At 45.6% G+C, this 21989-nt stretch overlaps 2 protein-coding genes across 2 annotated transcripts in view; both read right to left on the bottom strand.

Moving 5' to 3' along the window:
- The window catches only part of ANXA3 (annexin A3), a 36570-nt gene extending 34213 nt beyond the window's left edge, over positions 1-2357 (bottom strand). Inside the window, exon 1 of the mRNA XM_081332130.1 lies at positions 2286-2357. The gene's annotated coding sequence lies outside the window, so the exon portion shown is untranslated. The remainder of the gene's footprint in view (positions 1-2285) is intronic.
- A 9628-nt stretch (positions 2358-11985) lies between these two features.
- The window catches only part of FRAS1 (Fraser extracellular matrix complex subunit 1), a gene marked incomplete at its 5' end in the record, with an annotated part of 282197 nt that continues 272193 nt past the window's right edge, over positions 11986-21989 (bottom strand). Inside the window, 3 exons of the mRNA XM_081333331.1 lie at positions 11986-12606; positions 15015-15161; positions 18908-19113. Of these exons, the coding sequence (XP_081189457.1) occupies positions 12007-12606; positions 15015-15161; positions 18908-19113 (953 nt within the window). The 3' untranslated portion in view covers positions 11986-12006. The remainder of the gene's footprint in view (positions 12607-15014; positions 15162-18907; positions 19114-21989) is intronic.

Genomic DNA, 21989 nt, shown 5'->3' with positions numbered 1-21989 from the left:
GAGACCAGAGATTTCCCACTCCCGTTCCGTAGAAGGCCGTGTCTCCCTTGGTTTCATCCAGATCCTCTGCCACCCTGTCACCACAGCATGGGGTTTTACTTCTTTAAATTATTATTATTATTATTATTATTATTATTATTATTATTATTATTATTATTATTATTATTATTATTATTATTATTATTAAACTTTTATTCATTAAACATGAACTTCCATCAACTGAACACTCAAATTGACTGGCACTAATGGTTGACACGGGTTGCTACCAGCATCCTAGGTATCAACCAGGTATCTCCTTAAAATGTAAGATGTTCCGAGTAGCGCAGTTTTTTGTAGCTTTGCTGGAGTTATTGCAGGAAGCTGCAATTTCTTGATGTATTTTGCAAAGTTTTGGGACATAGTTCCCAGTGCCCCGATGACAATGGGTATCACTGTTACACGTTTCATCTATAATTCCGCAGTTTCGATGGCCAGGTTGCGGTCGTAATTTTTTCCAGTTCTTTTTCTTTGACTCTGGCATCTCCTGGTACAGCGATATCAATCAGCTGTATGCTTATTATTATTATTATTATTATTATTATTATTATTATTATTATTATTATTATTATAAAACTATTTTTAGAAGTTAGCTGGAATAAAGTACTGCTGCACCAGCTGAAACTTGGATGATAATGAAAAGCTGCATCAGGTGAATCTCAACAGATGAGACGTGGCGAGGGGACCTCCCAGATTAGGAATTTGAAAAGTAAATACAGAGGAAAGCAAAAACATACCACATTCAGGGTTGCCAAAGAAAACTTAATGTGCAACGCAAATAACAGGAAACTTTGGTTAGTAATTTGATCATGGGGAAAAATGAGCAGGGAAGGGAAGCTACCAAATTGCAAGAGGAACAGATCAGTCCTGGTTTTCTTTGCGTTTCAAAGAAACATTTTAAATGAAACATAAATTGCTTGATGGGAAGGGAATGACGGGGGGGGGGAGGAAAGGGGGGAGGAAAGGGGGGGAGGTTCTTGGAGTCATTTTGCTCAGTCCCACACCCCCACCGGTGTGCTAAAATGGGGAGCTACATGCTATTCTCCAAAAATTGCTAACTGCACATCCCAACCAGGACTGGGTGCAATATACAAACATTCCAGCTGAGCAGGATGAGATCCAATCACAGCTTGAAAAGGGAGACCACCAGGAAATCACATCCCAGAAGAAACCGTACCAAATCATTAGTAGACTGTTGCAGGGGGAAAAAAAGAGACTCATAGACTTTCCAGATAGAGTCAAAGGAGAGAGACACACAGAGACACACACAGAGACAGGAGACAGAAAGACACACACAGAAAGACAGTTAGAAAGACAGTCAGAGAGAAAGACACAGAGAAAGACAGAGAAACAAACAGAGAGAGAGAGAGAGAGAGAGAGAGGGAGGGAGGGAGGGAGGGAGGGAGGGAGGGAGGGAGAGAGAGAGAGAGAGAGAGAGAGAGAGAGAGAGAGGGAGGGAGGGAGGGAGAGAGAGAACGAGGAAGTAAGATCCATGCACTCAGGTTGGCAGCTGTCCAGGGCCAGTTGGAGACCTGCAGTGCCCTCTGGTTAATTAAGAGAAAGTAAAAGGGAAGGAAGGAAAGAGAGAGAAGAAGAAGAAGAAGAAGAAGAAGAAGAAGAAGAAGAAGAAGAAGAAGAAGAAGAAGAAGAAGAAGAAGAAGAAGAAGAAGAAGAAGAAGAAGAAGAAGAAGAAGAAGAAGAAGAAGAAGAAGAAGAAGAAGAAGAAGAAGAAGAAGAAGAAGAAGAAGAAGAACAGAGGGGGAGAAAAGAAAAGAGACACAGAAAAGAAAGAAATTCGGCGCGTTTCCTCCTCCCTCTTCGTCGGGGGCTGCTAAACATCCAGGAAAGTCGGCTCTCCGCGGGGCGGCGGCGCGCAACAGAGGACGCGCAAGCGGCACCCGGCGCGCCCGAGAGAAGCGCTGCACCTTCCAGTTTGTCCGCCCACAACCCGCGTCTCCACCTTGGCCAGATTCCTAACCCCCTTACCCCCCGGTTTGGCTCCCCCCCTCGGATCTCCCAAGGCCACCTGAGACGGAGCCCCGATCCCTGGCTGGGGCGCAAAGGGCGAGTTGGGAAGGTCGGAGGAAGCAGGGAAGGGGGGGGGGACGCTTGCAAGAAGGGCTGGGCGGGAAGGAGAGCGACCCCCGGTCCGGCTCCCCGGCTCTTGCAGGAGGTTTTCTCCCCCCCACACAGACACACCTGGCCAGGTTTCGGGGCCAGGAGAGAGAGATCGAGCGGCGGAGACTTACCCGAAGCAACAGCCCGAACTCTGAACTTGCGAAGGAGAAGAGTACCGACGCCGGCGGGGCGATGGAGAGAAGTAGTGCCGCCGCGCTCCCGCCCTCCGCTGGCTCCACCTGTCCAGAGGTGCGGTGGAGGAGGAGGAAGAGGAGGAGGAGGAGGAGGAGGAAAGCGGAGCCGGACCAGCCTGACCAGCGGAATGTCACCTCTCCCGATAGGGGGCGCCCTTCTGGCTTTCCTCTCCCGTGTCTGCTGGAAGGAGGGTTTTGGAGGACCACCAACCCGGTTGCATCCTCTTTTAGAAGCAAGACTGGGGTTTTAACAGAATAACGGAGTCGGAAGGGACCTTGGAGGCCATCTAGTCCAACGCCTCCCCCCCGCCCCTACTCAAGCAGGAAACCCCCATACTGCAGGCCCAGATGGGGTGCTGGGGATAGTGGTCAGGAATTGTGCTGATCAATTAGCAGGGGTCCTGACAAGGATTTTTAACATCTCCTTGCAAACGGCATGTGTACCATCATACTTGAAGGCAGCTACCATTGTCCCAGTCCCCAAGAAAACTGCAGTTGAGTGCCTGAATGACTACAGACCTATTGCATTAACGTCTGTAGTCATGAAATGCTTCGAAAGATTGGTTCTCCAACATCTTAGGACATGCCTCCCACTGGACTTTGATAAACATCAATTTGCCTACAGGGGAAATAGGTCGACAGACGATGCCATAGCTACTGCTTTACACTCTGTAGCAAGTCATCTCAAGAAGCCTGGAAGTTACGTCAAGATGCTTTTTGTTGACTACAGCTCGGCTTTCAACACCATTTTGCCGAGCATTCTCATCGAGAAGCTGACTGACTTGAAATTCTCCCCCACCATCTGCGATTGGATTCAAGACTTTCTTAGGGATCGGTTACAAACAGTGAGGGTCGGCTCTGCTTTGTCCACCCCCCTGAAGCTTTGCACCGGCACGCCACAGGGCTGTGTGCTTAGCCCCTACCCGTACTCTTTATACACTTATGATTGTGTATCATCTGACCCATCCACTGCGATAATCAAGTTCGCAGATGATACAACTGTGGTGGGTCTTATTACAGGTGGGGATGAGACAGCATACAGGGCGGAGGTACAAAAACTATCCATATGGTGTAGTAACAACAACTTGCACCTAAACATCGGCAAGACGAAAGAGATGGTGTTAGACTTCTGGAGAAAAAAGGAACCTGCCCCACTTCACATCAGAGAGAACTGTGTGGAGAGAGTTTCCTCCTTTAAATTTCTGGGAGTCTACCTCTGTGAAGATCTGACCTGGAAAGTTAACACAACTCAGGTGGCTAGAAAGGCCCAACAGAGGCTTCACTTTCTTAGGGTCTTGCAGAAGAACAGGGTAGAACAACAGCTAATGACCCTCTTTTACCGGTCTACTATAGAGAGCGTCCTCTCGTATGGTATTGTGGTTTGGTACGCTGGTCTGACAGCCGCGGATAGGAAAGTATTACAGAGGGTAGTGAGCACAGCACAAGACATTGTGGGTTGTTCCCTGACACCACTGGATGACATCGCCAGGGCTCGTTGCCTTGGAAGAGTGAAGAAAATTCTCAGGGACGACTCACACCCTGGACGGTATCTCTTTACTCTCCTACCATCCGGTAGGAGATATAGGAATATAGCCAGCCGTACCAACAGGCTGAAAAATAGCTTTTATCCGTGGGCTGTTAGGCTTTTAAATGGGACATAATCTTATGCAGAATTGACTTGGGAGGCCGGTGTGTGGTGTAGTTGGTTCACATGGTGTGGTGGGATGGAGGGTTTGTTGTCACTGTGTGTTGGGGGGAGAGAGCACGGGGGGGGGGGGAGGCTCAGCTAATCTCAATGTACACATGTTGTACTTTGACAATAAAGGTTTATTATTTATTATTATTATTACCATTTCAGACAAATGGTTGCCCAATCTATTCTTAAAACCCTTCAGTGTTGGAGCACCCACAACTTCTGGAGGCAAGTCAGTTCCGTGTGTGTGTGTGTGTGTGTGTCTTTGTGAGAAAGGGAAAGGAAAAGGTGTCTTTGTCCCAGGCATGCTGGTTTGAAAGAGCTTGGAAGCTAGGTCGGGCTGCGGTTGTTAATGTTTGGATGGGAGACCACAAGGAAGTCCACAAGTTACAGGCTAGTCTGTATACTACAAATTGTAGGATTGATAGCCATCAATTTTGTATTTTCTTTGAAATATCCTATAATTTTTCCAGGAAATTCTTTTGAGTTCTGTAAAATTCAAGTGCCTGGAAAAACTAGCAAAACAATTTTTGGTCTTGTAGTTCTTTTACTTTTTTTTCTCTTTAACTTTAAAAAATAAAGTTGCATTTGAGTAACTCAAAACAACTCTTTGGTGTTTGACAAACCATTCACGTTAACTGTTGCTGCTTCGCAGTGACACTAGGGCAGTGTGAATGCAAAAAAGGTGCAGAGATCCTTGTCAAATGGGGTTTTGAGCAAGCAACTGTCTGAGAGAGTTACATGGTCAGGAAATCATGTAGACCGGGGGTCCCCAACCCCCGGTCCATGGACCGGTACCGGGCCACGGCATGCCAGCAACCAGTCCGCGCAAACAAGCCAAGCCCCATCCGCAAGATGCAGGCAGCACACAAAACCACACACCCTCCGGTCTGCAGAAAAACCTTTCTCGGTCCCGGGTGCCCAAAAGGTTGGGGACCTCTGATGTAGACATATAGTTTGCACCCTAGAAAAGCTATGTTGATTTGTGGGTCGTCAGATCAAACTCAGAAACCAACCATGTAAGAGTCAAGGGGTTTCAGAAAGTCCAGTCCAAGTTGTCCTTGCATTATAGACTCATCAGGTCACCCCTTTGAAAAGGACAGTGGCCCAGAGGCAACTATATGAGGTGCATCAAATAAATGAAGAGGTAAGAGTCTACCTCACATCAATGTGAGGTCTTGACTACTGTAATGAGCTCTACGTGGGCCTGCCCTTGCAAAGTATCCCAAGAGCTTCAGTGGGTTCAAGTGCAACGGCCCACGTGGTTTTGCGCAAGTCTATAGATTGGCACACACGTCCCCCTCTCTTGTGCTACCTGCATTGGTTGCCAATTTACTTCCAGGTCCAATTCAAGGTGTCATCTTTAAAGCCCTACAGGACTTAGAGCCAGGTTATTTGAAGGACCATCTTGTTCTTAGCCTGCCAGATTCAGGAGGCAAGGTATGTTACAGGTCACCCCCGCTGCTCCCATTAAGGAAAGAACAGCCTTCTCTGTGGTGGCTTTCACCCTATGGAACACCATCCCTGCAGAGGTAAGACTGGGCTCCACCTTGATACTCTTCTGAAAGGCCCAGAGGACGTTTCTGCCAGCAGACCTGGAGATCTGAGGTTGATATGCAGCCCATCAAATGGCTTGTTTGAATGTTGTTACCAGGCCAGATATGGTGTATTGGGTTTTATATTTGGGGTTTACTTCCTGTAAGCTGTTCAGAGTCACTGCGAGTTGGCCTAAAAATGTCCTAAGTAAGCAAGTAAGTTACCCTGTTTACATGTTCTATGCCAGGCGTAGGCAACCTTGGCTCTTTTATGACTCATGGACTTCAACTCCCAGAATTCTTGAGCCACCACGGCTGGCTCAGTAATTCTGGGAGTTGAAGTCCATGAGTCATAAAAGAGCCAAGGTTGCCTACCCCTGTTCTATACCAAATATTTAAGTGTAGAGTCTTAACGAGATTGTCTTCCATGTATTCCCAAAAGACATGAGACAAGTCTCATACCAACTTAGATTCTCTTCCCTTTATCATCATAGTCAATGGGCGGGCAGGCTATCACACATTTCCCTCTCCATCTGGATAAACCACGTTCAAGGTAACTTGAGTCCCGGCTTGGGATTGTGTAGAAAGGGAATCCCAAAAGGCAACTGGATTTTGTTGTGTTTTTTTTTCTTGAAGACGTTTCGCTTCTCATCCGAGAAGTTTCTTCTCAGATGAGAAACGAAACATCTTCAAGGGTTAAAAAAAAAACAAAGTCCAGTTGCCTTTTGAAAAAACACCTTTGGGACAACCATGACCTGGATGACTGAGAACCTCCATAGACACGTAGGAAGGAAAAATGATCAGAAGAGGACAAACCCAGTTAGGCTACCACCACCTTTCTCACAAAATGGGGACACCATGCCATGACACTTAGGATCTTCCTAATGTCTCCTGCCCTGTTAGCAAAACCAGCTCCTAACCCAGCCTACCATTCCCACCGCCCCCATTAACAGCATTCAAGCTTGTTACTGACTCCTTCTACATCGGTTCAACATTCAAACTGCTTTTTTGAAAAGAAAAGAAAAAAAAAGAAATCCTTGCAGACGATTCAGATTGAAGGCAGCTTCTGGTAAAAAGTAACCAAAGGTGGTTTATTTAGCAAAGACAAGAACAGAAAAGGCATCATGGAAATAACAAGTAGACCGATGCTCTGAAATACAGAACATTTTGAGGTTTGAAGAAACGGAGTTGACAGCACCAGATGAAGTCACTTCTGAGGGCATCAGAAGACCTTTCTGGAAGGACAAGTGTGCCGTGACAAACAAGAGGACAATTAAGTCTATCCAAGAGAAGGCAGATCTGCTCGCCTGCCATGTCAGCAGTAACATTTATAATAGAAACAGATGTGTCAAGGCAAGCATAAGAGACAGCATCCCGTGCCGTGCTGTTACAACACTGTCCTATTTATTTTTTACAAATACCTACATATGTGACGCTGATGTTGTACCTTTCAGGGTAGGCTCAACATTTCCCAATGACCAGGTAAAACCTCATTTATGAAGCGCGTTGGCCTTTGGGGGGAATATTTTGGCACAAATAATTGTCAGCAATGCCTGCGTACGTTGTATTTCCATCGGGAGACTGCAGTGCCATCTCCTAACCTCAGAAAACTTCCGCGGAGAGAATGTGACTTGTTCAGGATCATCCATGAGTTTGGCGGAGAAGCAAGGTCTCCACAAAGCTGGTCTCCCACCAGGGTTTGGATTGTCTAGAGCCAAATCTAGGCATTTCATGTGGGCACCAGGGCTTTTGATACCCACCCACTAAGCTCTGCCATCTGAAGGGGTTATCCTCATATATCGCGTCTTTGGTTCCCTGAGCTGCACAACAGCACTCTGTACAAACACAAACCAGTGTCAATTTTCATATTCTGTAGGAAATACTGGTTTGTGATCCATTATCCCAGATTTTCCCTTCCCTGCCACAAGAAAACTGGGGGCTCTCTCCCCCAAGTTCTAATTGTTTTCCGATTCATTTTTTTGTGGAAGGCCCACGCCTCAGCTAATTAATTCTCACCTACAACCACACCACAGCCACATCCCTCTGTGGGTGCTCTCTTACAGCAAAGTCTGTGAAAACGAAGAAGGATGCCTCTTCAATTTAAGCTGGGTATGACCCACAAAAACCTCTGAAGATCCTACATAAAGAGGTGGGCAACTAATTTTTCTAACACGTGAGAAACTGGAGCAGTTCTTCGCAAACCAATAGGATCGTGAAGGTGCACAGGCATGCTTGCACGCACATATGTAGATTGGGGGGGGGGAAATAGCAGTTGCCTTCAAAACGAAAGCAACCCATGTGAACCAGGGACAGCCATAGGTCTGGATGTGGCCTGGCAGCCATAAAATGCCCAGGTCTCTTCTACTACCGTATTTTCCCAAAACTAAGACCTAATCAGAAAATAAGCCCTAGCATGATTTTTCAGGACGCTCCTAATATAAGCCCTACTCCAAAAATAAGCCCCAGTTAAGATCGTCGGCCAGACGGATGCATTTAGTACCGTATTTCCCCGAATATATGCCCCACTCTAAAAATAAGCCCCGATGGGTCTTTTGGAGCAAAATTTAATATAAGGCCCGGTTTTATTTTTGGGGAAACAGGGGTAGTAGAGACTCCAGTTGTCTGATTTAGCACTCAGCGGCTGTAGGGAAGAAATTCCAGCTTCTACTTAATTACCAGCACTTTTTGTGGCCGTGCAGGCAGTCCTCAACTTACAACAGTCATTTCAAAGTTACACCACTGCTGAAAAAAGTGACATGGTTGCTTTTTTTTCACACTTAACAACCGTTGTGGCACACACACACACACACACACACACACCCCATGGTCATGTGATCAAAATTCGGACACTTGGCAACTGACTCATATTTATGACGGTTGCAGTGTCTCCGGGTCATGTGATTCCCCTTTTGTGACCTTCTAAGAAGTGAAGTCAATGGGGAAGCCGGATTCACTTAACAACCGTGTTACTAGCTTAACAACGGCAGTGATTCACTGAACAACTGTAGCAAGAAAGGTCGTAAAAGGGGGAAAAATTCACTTAACAAATGACTCATTGAACAAAAGAAAGCTGGCTGGAGTAATTCTGGGAGTTGAAGTCCACAAGTCTTAAAGCGGCCACGTTTGAGGACCCCTGGTTTAGGAAGGTTTCCTCTTATGACACAATGCAGGGGTCTTCAAACATGGCCCATTTATGACTTCTGGACTTCAAATCCCAGAATTCCTGGGCCAGCCATGGTCTATGACAGGGGTCTTCAAACTTGGCCCTTTTATGACTTGTGGACTTCAACTCCCAGAATTCCTCAGCCAGGCACGCTGGCTGAGGAATTCTGGGAGTTGAAGTCCACAAGTCATAAAACGGCCAAGTTTGAAAACCCCTGACACAATGGTTTCTTATGTCAACATAGGACCGGGAAGAGTTTTAATAGGATTCTCTCCCACATGGTGTCCTGCCTTAATAACCATGAATCCAAGCAGCATGGGGCAATTTAGAGCCACCACTGGTGTCACGTGTGAGAAAGCAAGTCAAATGAACCTTATCTATTTTTGATGTACATGCCGAGTTGGCTGTTTTCCATCCAATTATTGCAAAGTTCCTGCTGCCTTCTCCCATTTGGTACTTACTAAATTCAAATTTCACTGTTTAGCATTCCGGTAAACAGAATGGAAGGCAAATTCTAGCACTTTGAGAAAACATTAAATTAGAGGGAAAACCAGTTTATTGCACGTGATCAGGTTGCTTTTGACACGTGGAACCAGGTTTACAAGTATCTCCGCATGCCTTCAAAATTAAGATTCATTTTAGCCTGAACGAGCTTTGGTAAGTAATTTGGATAATGTGACTTTGAGATTTAGGAGCTTGTGAATTATTCAAACATTTACCTAATTGGTATGATGTACCAAAATTCGGGAGGGCGTACAATATGTAAAATGATTGGACCAACTGGCTTAAGTCCAGTGTCCAACCTTTGCAGCTTGGGAGACCTGTGGACTTCAATTCCCAGAATTCCTGGGCCAGCCATGGTCTAAGGAAGGGGTCTTCAAACTTGGCCCTTTTATGACTTGTCGACTTCAACTCCCAGAATTCCTCAGCCAGTGTGCCTTGGAGTTGAAGGGCCAAGTTTGAAGACCCCTGGTCTACGAAATCTACTGAATTAGATTTCTAGGTAGAAAGTGAGTTATTTGCTGTTCTATACTGCACTAGGTTTCTGGATTAAATTATGCTGATATACAGAAGGAGTCCTAGACAGTATTATAAACAAAGTTTAGCAACAATTATGGCACAGGTGATTTTTCAGTTCCAGAGTACTGGCTGTTTTTATAAAGGAATATTTTTAAAAACCCACATTTAGGACAAAAATGGGATTTGTTATAGCAGACGTTTCAAAATAAGGTGGAACAACAATGAATAATGTGAGAAAAATAATGCTCTCTTATTTCTTTCAGCCATTTTTTTTTGCAATTCATCCAACACTTAGAGATTTAAGAACTGATCTACAAAAAGTTTCTTACCACCAACGAATTTCTCATTATCAACTATTCCTGCTCAACAAACGGGAAAGAGTGGGCTGTTTGTCAGCTGGAGGTAGGAAGCTAAAGTGAACATTACAAAAACTTCTTCAAGAAATCTTACTGAAGAAGTATCAACGGCATGGGAAATTTCACCCAATTAATTTTTGTCCAGTTTGTAAGAAACACACATGCTCTGCTGCTCCTTTGCATATGACCTTATATCAGAACTTCCTAAGCTTTAGGGAACTTAGGAGATCTCAAGTGATCTACTTGGAAAAGTTTGGGGCGCTCAGCTGCTCTACAGGCAACTGGGTGTCCATGCAAAGATGTCTTCTGTAGGAACCAGATCATCTATGACTAGCAATGCATAAGCATCGCTCAATATTCGGGGATAATGCAGGAAGTCCTTGATTTACCCCAATTCGTTTAGGGACTATTCAAGATTACAAAGGGCACTGGAAAGAAAGGGGACTTAGCACCATTTTTCACACTTAAGACCGTTACAGCATCCCCACGGTCACGTGATCTACATTCGGATGCCTGACCACCAACTCACATTTATGACGGTGGCAGTGCCCCGGGGGGGGGGGGGTAGGGGTCACGCAATCCCCTTTTGCGACCTTCTGACAAGCAAAGTCAATGGGGAAGCCAGATTCACTTAACAACCGCGTTACCGATTGAATGACCGCAGCGATTCCCTTTACAAATCTGGGGAGAAAAGTCGTAAAATGGGGCAAATCTCACTTAACCAATTTCTCACTTAACAACCTAAATGTTGGGCTCCATTGTGCCCGTAAGTTGAGGACTACCTGCCATCACAGTTCTTTTTTTTTCTTTTTCTTTTTTTTTGAGCTGCCATTGCTATCATCCAACAGTAAACCAAGCCAGTATCCAATAGTAATATCGATTGCGCTAATGATGTTACTTAGCAGGGATGTTAGTGAAATATCTCCAGGAACACCAAGAACCCATTTTGGTATTATCTCAACAGCTGTTTCTGTGGGTTCACCGAAACTACATGAGTCTGACAGAGACCCTTGTTGTCCTCAAGGCATTTGTGTTTCAAAGGGAAGCCATTTCTTCATCCCTCCATCCAGTGGTGGGAGACACTGGCAGGAAAGTCTTCCAACAGAAGAAAATTAATACAAACGGTCTTAACAAAGGCATCATTATTGGGAAGCGCCAATCCTTCCATCAGTCAACTGAACTGGGCATCTAGGTGTCCCCTACATAATTTCCGTATTGTGCTTCTTCTACCTCCGAAGTAGACTCACGCAAGGCGTCCTCGTTTCTGATTCAACCAGTTCTGCAACCAGAATTCAACAGCCCAAACAGCTGAAGAGGTCTGGGAACCGTAGCAAGATTGTGGGGGGGGGGGGGAAGGTGGCGCGGCCCTCCAAGGTGACTCACGAGACGAGTTTCGGTCCTTCCTCTCCTCGGGTGGTTTTGCTTTCATTGAGGTAGCTCCTTTGTAGAGTGGAAGCATGCAACGATACCTTGCTTGATCATTGCTTAAGCCAGGGGTCTCCAAGCTGGCCAACTTGATAAGACTTCAGCTCCTAGAATTCCTCAGCCAGCCACCAATTTCGCCAAGTTTTTGAGGCCTCTGGCTTAAGCAAACAAAACGCCAAGATTTTCTTCTTCCCTTTTCCCCGCAAGACGACTATAAAAATACCGGAGTGGAAGTGGGGGGGGGGGGGAGGATTTTTTTTAGAAAAAAAAATTATAGGAGGTTTCTCCTCTGCCCCCTCTTTTTTTTTACAATTTTTATATATATATATATATATATATATATATATATATATATATATATATATATATATATATATATATATATATATATATATATATATATATATATATATATATATATATATATAAAGACATTTCTTCCCCCTTCCCCCTAATGTGTAGGCTGTTAAACTTCGGTCCCATCGTGTAGATTGTTATGAACTTTCACTTCCAAGTTCATTTGCTTGACCTTTGTTCCTCTGGCCTTGTAGGCGCCTTCATTTTCACAGAGGAGGTTGAGGTTCTTCACCGTGCAGTAATGTCCACTGACGTTCTTCTCCATGGTCTCAGCGTAGCGCTTGGCTGCCTCGACTTTAGGGTTGAGAGGGTACTGCTCCGCCATTTCCTTGGCTGCTTTCTGCTTCTTCTTCCGATGCTTCCGACACTTCCTGGTCACAAAGCAGATGGACAGAAGGACGAGGACGAGGAGCAGGACAGCGGCAAAGCCGCTGCCGATGGAAGCTCCCGTTTGAGAAAGAGAGGCAACAGTTATGGCCTCCTGTTGCTCCAGGCTGAGAGACTTCATGTTCGTGCCGTTCTTGACTTGATCTCCTTCGTTGTCGTAGATCAAGGAGTCATCCAGAACGGGGACACCCTTGGGGTTCACGAGATCTCGGCGTCTGCGCTTCAGACGATGTACCACGGAACGTGGCATCCGGGGGCCCCCAATCATCTCGGGACCAATGACGTAGATCACTTGAAGATACCACTGGTGCCCAGCTTCCACCTGGCCAAAACAAAGACAGAACAAATGCAACGTTCAGAAGGTTTCAATACCTGTTTTAATATATATTCAGGTAGTCCTCGACTTACAGCACTTTGTTAGTTACAACAGCACTGAAAAAAAGTGACTTATGGCCATTTTTCACACTTACACCATGGCGGCATCCCCGTGGTCACCTGATCAAAATTCAGATACTTGGCAACCGACTCATATTTATGACGGTTGCAGTGTCTCGGGGTGACGGGATCCACTTTTGCGACCTTCCGAGAAAGGAAGTCAATGGGAAATGCCAGATTCACTTAACAACTGTGTTGCGACCTTGACAACTGCGGCAATTCACTGAACCCGCTGTAGCCAGAAAGGTCGTAAAGTTGGGGCAGAATTCACCTCACAAAAAGACACATGGAGCAACAGAAATGTTGGGCTCAATTGAGGTCGTAGGTCAAGGACGCCCCGTACTGCTTTTTCTCCTGGACGCAATTAGAGGATTATATGAGAGTGAGATGGGCGGCAAATAAGTCAAATAAATAAATAAAACAGAAGAACAATAACCATCTTGTCACTGAAAACCAGACTGCGTGGAGCTGATGGTACTTGCTCAGAAAGCTCCATATTTGGAGTGTCTGTGGAGATTCTCAGTCATCCAGGCCACGGTCGTCTCAAAGGTGCTTTTTCAAAAGGCAACTGTTTTTCCTTGAAGAAGTTTCGCTTCTCACCCAAGAAGCGTCTTCAGTTCTGGTGGAATGAAACCAATCGGTCAGAACTGAAGAAGCTTCTTGGATGAGAAGCGAAACCTCTTTCTTGCTCAAGGAGAAAACAAAAGTCCAGTTGCCTTTTGAAAAAGCACCTTTAAGGCCACATTTCGGGTGCTGCTGCAAAAAAGACCCTGCTTCTGACCTCGTCTCTATGTGCTACCACAGTGGAGACCACAAGTCTGTGGCATCTGCAGCTCATATACTGTACTGCTGGGTGGTGTTGAGGCGGCAGTATTTTAAGAGCTTGGGAATTAAGCCAACTCTTTTGATTAAAACCTTCTTTGTTACCGTGCAAATCTAATTTCACAGTTACGGTTCTCACTCCTGAACCGGATAAATGATGAATATATATTACGGATATTATAGGCATCATCCTCCAACCGTATTCCCAAGGGAGTTTACAGAAAAAGAACAGAATAATCAAATGCAGAAACAAGAAATCAGGACCTCAAAAAGACCACAGCTTTATATGATATTACATTCCTAAACCTTTGGGCAGGGGTCTTCAAACTTGGCCCTTTTATGACTTGTGGACTTTAACTCCCAGAATTCCTCAGCCAGCATGCCTGGCTGAGGAATTCTGGGAGTTGAAGTCCACTCCTCTTAAAGTCTATATCAGGGGTCTTCAAACTTGGCCCTTTTATGACTTGTGGACTTCAACTCCCAGAATTCCTCAGCCAGTGTGCCTGGCTGAGGAATTCTGGGAGTTGAAGTCCACTCCTCTTAAAGTCTATATCAGGGGTCTTCAAACTTGGCCCTTTTATGACTTGTGGACTTCAACTCCCAGAATTCCTCAGCCAGTGTGCCTGGCTGAGGAATTCTGGGAGTTGAAGTCCACTCCTCTTAAAGTCTATATCAGGGGTCTTCAAACTTGGCCCTTTTATGACTTGTGGACTTCAACTCCCAGAATTCCTCAGCCAGTGTGCCTGGCTGAGGAATTCTGGGAGTTGACGTCCATAAGTCACAAAAGGGCCAAGTTTGAAGACCCCTGCCTTTGGGAAAAGGAAGCCTCACATCAGAGATTTTAAGTTATAGGGAATTAGAGGTGGATATGGCCTAAACCTTGAAGTTCCCTAACCGTAAGCCACTCAAGTCTTTAAATATTATTTCTTGTTAAAGAATAGCACTTCAAAGTGGGCCCACAATTCTAGGAGAGCTGGGACAACTGACCTAAACGTAGTTGCGCTACCATCAAAATTTCCACCTCCAGTTAATGTGGCACATTTTGAACGAATTGCAATTTCCCAAAACTCTTCAAGACACTCCCACAAATTTGGGCTGAAGCCTGCAAGTTCATCGATAAGTGAAGTAGGTCTACAGATGGCATGCCAGGGAGTCTATGCTGGGGGGGAAAGCACTATGTTCTCCAAAATAAACTTGCTGTCATAGATGAGCACATCCAACTGTGAACTTATCCAGAGGGACATCAACATCTCCTCCAAGACAGGATGAACCCCATTCTCTTCAGTTGAGAAGTCACCTCATCACCCTGCCTCATTCATAAAATATGCGAGCATGAGACAACGCCCCAAATATTCCTCTTTCCCCCTTATGTCAGCGACAAAGATGAACACATTCCACCGTTCTCCTGCATCAACAATCCTGAGAATTTCAATCATGGTTTCTATTGCATGAATTAATTTGCATGCCACGTACCTTATAGAGGGCGTCCACTTTCATGATGAAACCATCCACTCCAGGCATGCTGCTGACCTGGTGGAAATCGGGCAACTCAGATGCAAAATAGGCATCGAAAGGGACATCGTGAAAGTATTTGTCAGTCACTTCTGGTTGACTCCGGTCCTGCAGTTTAAAGAATTGATGACAAGGTGAGGAGGATGACAAGCCATCGGGATACCGAGACGCTCAACAAACACTTTCAGACAAACGATGTCCAGTTAGAACTGGAATTCCCTTTGGTCTGCTAAGCCAGGAATTCTGAGATTTGCAATCCTAAACACATCTGGAAAGTCTCAAGGTGGCTTTGAGGTCTGATTACATCCCACTAATGCTGTGTAACAGTGCCAAAACAGATGCCTAAAGAAGGAATCAAGTTGACTTGATGCGGAAAAATTTCGGCTGTGTAGTGCTCATCTAAGATCCTGCAAGATTTACCTGATTCTAAACCAGGATTGTTATTCTAGATGAATTGTCCATCCACTAAAACAGTGGTCCGCAACTGTTGGAAGCTCGGTGGCCCGGCTGGGGGAGGCGACAGGGGGACCGGGCCGCACAAGCAGTGGGCTGGTGTGCGTGCGCAGCTCCACTCTTGGAAGCGGTGGCCCGGCACGCATGCACAAGCTGCTGGGCCACTGCTCACGCAAGTGGAGCTGTGCACACATGTGCGTGCCAGCCCACCACTCCTGCGGTCCGGTTCCGAACAGGCCAAGGCCCAGGAGTGGACCATGGCTTGGGGACCCCTTCAGTAAAACACAGGTGACTAATCATGGATTCATAAGGCTGTGATGGGGTCCACCATGAATACTTTGGTCCCTGAACTACTTCTTATTTATCTGGAAGCTGAGTCTACTTTTAGACCAGGGGTGTCAAACTCAATTTCATTGACGGCCACATCAGCATTGCGGTTGCCCTCAGGGGGCCGGGTGGGTGTGGCCTGGGTGGGTGTGGCCTACTGGGTGGGCGTGGCTAGAGTGCGTATGGCCTACTGGGTGGGCATGGCCAGCTCTACATCGTTCGCATCAAGGGTGCCTATGGGGGCCTGGGCAGGAGTGGGACAGATCTGAGGGTCTCTGGCAGGAGGAGGGTCTCTGGGCCAGGGCAGTGGGGGCCGTTTCCTCACTGTTTCCAGGATGGCTTCGCGGGCCGCATGAAACCACTTCATGGGCCGGATCTGGCCCCCGGTCCTTGTGTTTGACATGTCTGTTTTAGACGATTCTACTGGATGACTGAGATTTTTGGTATTAATCTGTTCGATGGGCTGGAAAGGAGATGTGTCCTGATATCACGATGCATTCAAATGATCTGTGTCCTAGTCAATTTCATCTGAGGATCCTGGGAAAAAGAAAGGCAGAGAGCCTGCATTCCAGAGAAGAGAATATTTATAGCTCCGGGTTGAACTGGAAAGGTCTTGGTGATTTCTGAGCTTGGTGGTTTTCTTGCAGATATTTCCTTATCAAACCAGGTAACGTCATCAGGGCTCCTGGTGCAAAGAGGCCCAGAGCACTTATCAGGTTATCTAGTTTGATAATGAAATATCCGCAGGAAAACCACCAAGCTCAGAGAGCATCGAGGACCCCACATGCGTTCATGTACACCAGTCTCCCAAGTCAATGGGACAACTTCTACGCTGCCTAGCTGGCTGGTGCTTCCTCAACAAGGAAGTGGAGAAAAGAGATATTTCATGAAATCACCCTTCCTTCACATTAGAGTAAACTACTACAGCTTTCTGAAAGTTGCTGGTAAATTTTAATTCTTAATGCAACGGAAGGGGGGGGGAATAAATACATAGGGAGTAATCATTCATAATTCATACGCACCCATTAAAAATTACATCAGATGACATGAAAAGTTCTCACGGCATTCTCTACCCTGGGCGTGAACTGACATTTGATCAGCTGTTCAAAAGCTAAGCACAACACTGTGTTTTGCACTGAGAAATCTTGAGAAACGTTTCAAAGCTATCGGCTGTAGGAAGAAGAAACTTGCACATTTCCTTCCTTCTTTCTCCTTCTGTGGTTAAAAGAGGAGAATGATATATACATTTCTGCCCGCTCCTCCTCCTGCTGTTGTAAGTAGCACAATAGACAACGGTAAACGTGGCCCCATTTAGAAGAGAATATATTTGCAGCTCGGGGTTGAACTGTGGGGTCCTTGGTGCTCTGGAGCTTTGTTGCTTTCTTGCAGACATTTCATGAGCCAACTTGGTAACATCATCAGTGCTAGGAGGGAGCGAGCAAACTAGATGATGTGACCTAGTTGGGTCATGAAATGTCTGCCAGAAAACAAGTAGGCTCAGAGGGCACCAAGGACCCGATATTTTCCGATATTATTTAGATGAGAAAGGCAGGATGATGGGTCAGGAGGAGACAATGGTGGTGACGGCTCCGGGTACCTGCCCCCAATACTCCTTCAAATGCCTGTGATCCCCCATGTCATCTGGATCCTTTGAACAACAATGGAAGGGAACCCAAAGTATAGAGATCCACTCCAGAAGTTCAGTCCATGCCACCTCCAGATGAGACCTGGGAAATAGCTCCGTCTGAAGCTATGAAGAGCTGTTTCCCTGTGATCATGAACCATTCTGGCTTTTGTAACCTGTTGTTAGTAACCTGGTTGTTAAATGAATCTGGCTTCCCCCCACTGACGTTGCTCGTCACAAGGTCGCCAAAGGGGATCGTGTGACCCCAGGACAGTGCAATCGTCATAAATACGTCAAGCATCCGTCAAGCAATCCGAATGTAAAAATCACGTGACCGCGGGGATGCTGCAACGTGTGAAAAAAAATATCATAGGCCACTGATTTCTGTGCCGTTGTAACTTTGAACAGTCAGTAAGCGAACTGTTTTCAGTTAAGGACTACCTGTACTTCATGGCCTAGAGAAAACTGGACACGGATCTTGACCAGGGGTCTTCAACTTGGCCCTTTTATGACTTGTGGACTCCAACTCCCAGAATTCCTCAGCCAGGCACGTGTGCCTGGCTGAAGACCCCTGATCTTGACCTTCGCTGAACCCATACTTCGTCTTCAAGTGACCTTAACTCCAGGGACTTTGTACTCTTGACGTACCACTGAGTGACAGTGAACTGTGCGACCATATACATTTTCTTAAATAAATACATTATTTGAGTGCCTTCTAATAAGCTCCTTCACTCCAGTCTGTCACTAGAAGTCAGATGGACTCACTGTATGTTTTGAATTAATTCACTGAGTAACACATGTATTACATTCTGGTAAGTTATTGCTATTACAGGAAGACAGGTTTTTTTCACTACCATCATGTACAGATAGTTCTCAACTTACGACCACAGTTGGAACTAGATTTTCTGTTGCTTAGCATGGTGGTTACTAAGCGAGTCATGCCTAATTTTAAAACTTTTCATTGCCACGGTTGTTTTCCCATGGAAGCTGGGAAAGCTGGCTAGGAAGCTGGCTAGGAAAGTCAGCTTGCTTGCTAGAAGCTGGCTAGGAAAGTCAGCTTGCTTGCTGGAAGCTGGCTAGCAAAGTCGGCTTGCTTGCTGGAAGCTGGCTAGGAAAGTCAGCTTGCTTGCTGGAAGCTGGCTAGCAAAGTCAGCTTGCTTGCTGGAAGCTGGCTAGCAAAGTCGGCTTGCTTGCTGGAAGCTGGCTAGGAAAGTCTCAAGTGGCAATCCCACAATGCTGATGTCATTGTCAATACATGCCACTTGTCAAACAGCTGGATGTGGGAATGCTAGGTCGGGTGTAAGTGCAAAAGGCCATTTGTTAAGTCAACTTTTTCAGTGTTGCCTGAACAGTCGCTAAATGGATGGTTGTAAGTTGAGGACTAAGTCACAAAATTCCCCCCCCCCAAAATCAAAGTCTATCTGATGGAGACAGGAGTTGTACTATGTACCAGCAGCAGGAATCTGTGCTTCAGGTGCTTGCTAGGCTGGATGCAGCCATATTGGGGTCCTTCGTTGTATATTGTGCCAGTTGGGTCGAAGAACGGGACGTAGCCATCCTTCCCCGTGCAGAGGTAGACTTTCTCCAGCTGCAATTTGTAGGCAGAATTGAGGTTTTGCTCTGGGTTCCACATCACTCGGCCGTAGAGGATTTGACCTGAGTAAAGAAATAGATTGAGATCAGGCAGATACAACAAATACCCACCAGATAGGGAAGGGACCTTGGAGGTCTTCTAGTCCAACCCCCTGCTCAAGCAGGAACCCCTAGACCATTTCAGACAAACGGTCGTCCAATCTCTTCTTCAAAACCTCCAGTGTTGGAGCACAATTTCTGGAGGCAAGTCGCTCCACACATCAATTGTTCTCACTGTCAGGAAATTTCTCCTTAGTTCTAGGTTGCTTCTCTCCTTGGTTAGTTTCCATCCATTGCTTCTTGTCCTGCCTTCAGGTGCTTTGGAGAATAGCTTGACTCCCTCTTCTTTGGGGCAGCCCCTGAGATATTGGAACACTGCTATCATGTCCCCCCTGGTCCTTCTTTTCATTAAACTAGACACACCCAATTCCCGCCAAGTGTGCAATTCCTAGACCAAAAGGACAAATATCCAGAGAAGTGCATCCTGGTCCTTCCTGTGCTAGCCAGAAAAAGGCTGCATTGCTCAGCATGGGGATGAGACCTGAATTCAAAACTTGGCATTATGGTAAAAGATGCTGGAGAATGAGAAGATGCTTTGAATCTGTGCCACGCCAAACTTTCCCAGCTGACCACCTCACTTTACCAGTCCTCCAGTCTCCCTGCCCAGCTTGGGCATCAGCTTGGAATTCTGGGATTTCTATGACAGTATCAAATTAACTTCCCAGACACTTAATGAGTTATTGAAGCAAGAAAGAGGCAGAGATGAAATTCGGCTGAAGCATTCCTTTGCAGCTTTCCATAATCACAGCCCAACATTTAATACGGACATATTTTAGATATTACCCCATCCTGCTTTATAATGCATATATACATATATTAAACATACATTAATATATAAGCACACATTAAATATTACCCTGTCCTGCTTCATGGGGTATATATGCATATATTTAACATATATATACCTACATTTACATAAATACATATATTGCAATATTAAATATCTATTACACATTGCCCTCGTGCATTTCAGAAAGTTTACTTCTAAGTCTTCCTGAAAAATAGATTGCTAAGCTAGAAACTAAGCAGGAACCAGCCACGCAGTGAGATGGGCGGCGTACAAATGTAATAATATTTTTAAAAGCCATAGTTTAATAAAATTAACGCCATATAAGTAGGATCCTTCTAAAATCTCCTTGTATATTTCCCATTTTTGTAGAGAAACAGGGGACAATGTTCTAAAATTCTAAAATGTTCCAATCCTTTGGAACCGCTTACCGGCTGAACTACGGATGGCCCCCAACCTTCGCTCCTTCCGGCGTGATCTAAAAACTTATCTATTCGAACAAGCCGGCCTGGCCTGATGGGTTTGGGGTTTTAACATTATTTTAACTAACTTACCACATTGGGCACAATCATTTAACTTTAAATCTTGTATCCTGTATTCTTATTTTTATTGCCCTGTACACCGCCCTGAGTCCTTCAGGAGAAGGGCGGTATATAAATCAAATAAATAAATAAATAAATAAATAAATAAATAAATAAAAAATGCCAACTATATACAAGCTGCGAGAGCCTTCCCATGCAGTCTATTCAGATTTTATATGACCCCAGTGGTCTGCTAGTTATATACAGGTAGTCCTTGACTTACAACCAACTATTCATTTAGTCATCGTTTTAAGTTACCACAGGACTGAAAAAAGTGACTTATGACTGGTTTTCACAATTACAAGTGCTGCAGCATCTCCATGGTCATGTGATCAAAATTTAGAGGCTTTGGAAACTGGCATGTACTTATGAGAGTTGCCCTGTCCTGGGGTCATGTGATCACCATTTGTAACCTTCCCAGCAGGCTTCTGACAAGCAAAGTCAATGGAGGAAGCTTAACAACCTCATGACTCACGTAATAACTGCAGTGATTTGCTTAACAACTGGGGCAAAATGGTCATAAAAGGGGGGCAAAATTCACTTATCAGCTGCCTTGCTTTAGCAATAGAAATTTTGGGCTCAATTGTGGTTGTAAGTCAAGGACTACCTGTATGTCTTCAATCACATTTTCAGGACTATTTGATCTATATCTATATCTAGATATTGATATCAATATATAGACAGAGATACACACACACATATATACATATACAAGGGACGCGGTGGCTCAGTGGGTTAGGACGCTGAGCTTGTCGATCAGAAGGTCGGCAGTTTGGCGGGTCGAATCCCGAGTGCCGCGTAGCAGAGTGAGCGCCTGTTACTCGTCCCAGCTTCTGCCAACCTAGCAGTTCGAAAGCACGTAAAAATGCAAGTAGAAAAATAGGGACCACTACGGTGGGAAGGTAACAGCGTTCCGTGCGCCTTTGGCGTCTAGTCATGCCGGCCACATGACCACGGAGACGTCCTCGGACAAGCGCTGGCTCTTCGGCTTTGAAATGGAGATGAGCACCAGCCCCTAGAGTTGGAAACGACTAGCACGCATGTGCGGGGGAACCTTTACCTTTTATATATATAAAGGTAAGGTAAAGGTTCCCCCGCACATGCGTGCTAGTCATTTCCGACTCTAGGGGCCGGTGCTCATCTCCGTTTCATAGCCGAAGAGCCAGCGTTTGTCCGAGGACGTCTCCGTGGTCATGTGGCCGGCATGACTAGACACCAAAGGTGCACGGAACGCTGTTACCTTCCCACCATAGTGGTCCTTATTTTTCTACTTGCATTTTTACGTGCTTTCGAACTGCTAGGTGGGCAGAAGCTGGGACGAGTAACAGGCGCTCACTCTGTTACGCGGCACTCGGGATTCGACCCGCCAAACTGCCGACCTTCTGATCGACAAGCTCAGCGTCCTAACCCACTGAGCCACCGCGTCCCTAGTTTATATATATACATATATATAAACACACACACACATATAT

Source organism: Vipera berus (genome assembly GCF_964194415.1).
Source record: "Vipera berus genome assembly, chromosome: 7".
Classification (NCBI taxonomy): domain Eukaryota; kingdom Metazoa; phylum Chordata; class Lepidosauria; order Squamata; family Viperidae; genus Vipera; species Vipera berus.
The sequence above is the reverse complement of the archived record's forward strand: the minus strand, read 5'-3'. Positions and strand labels throughout refer to the sequence as shown.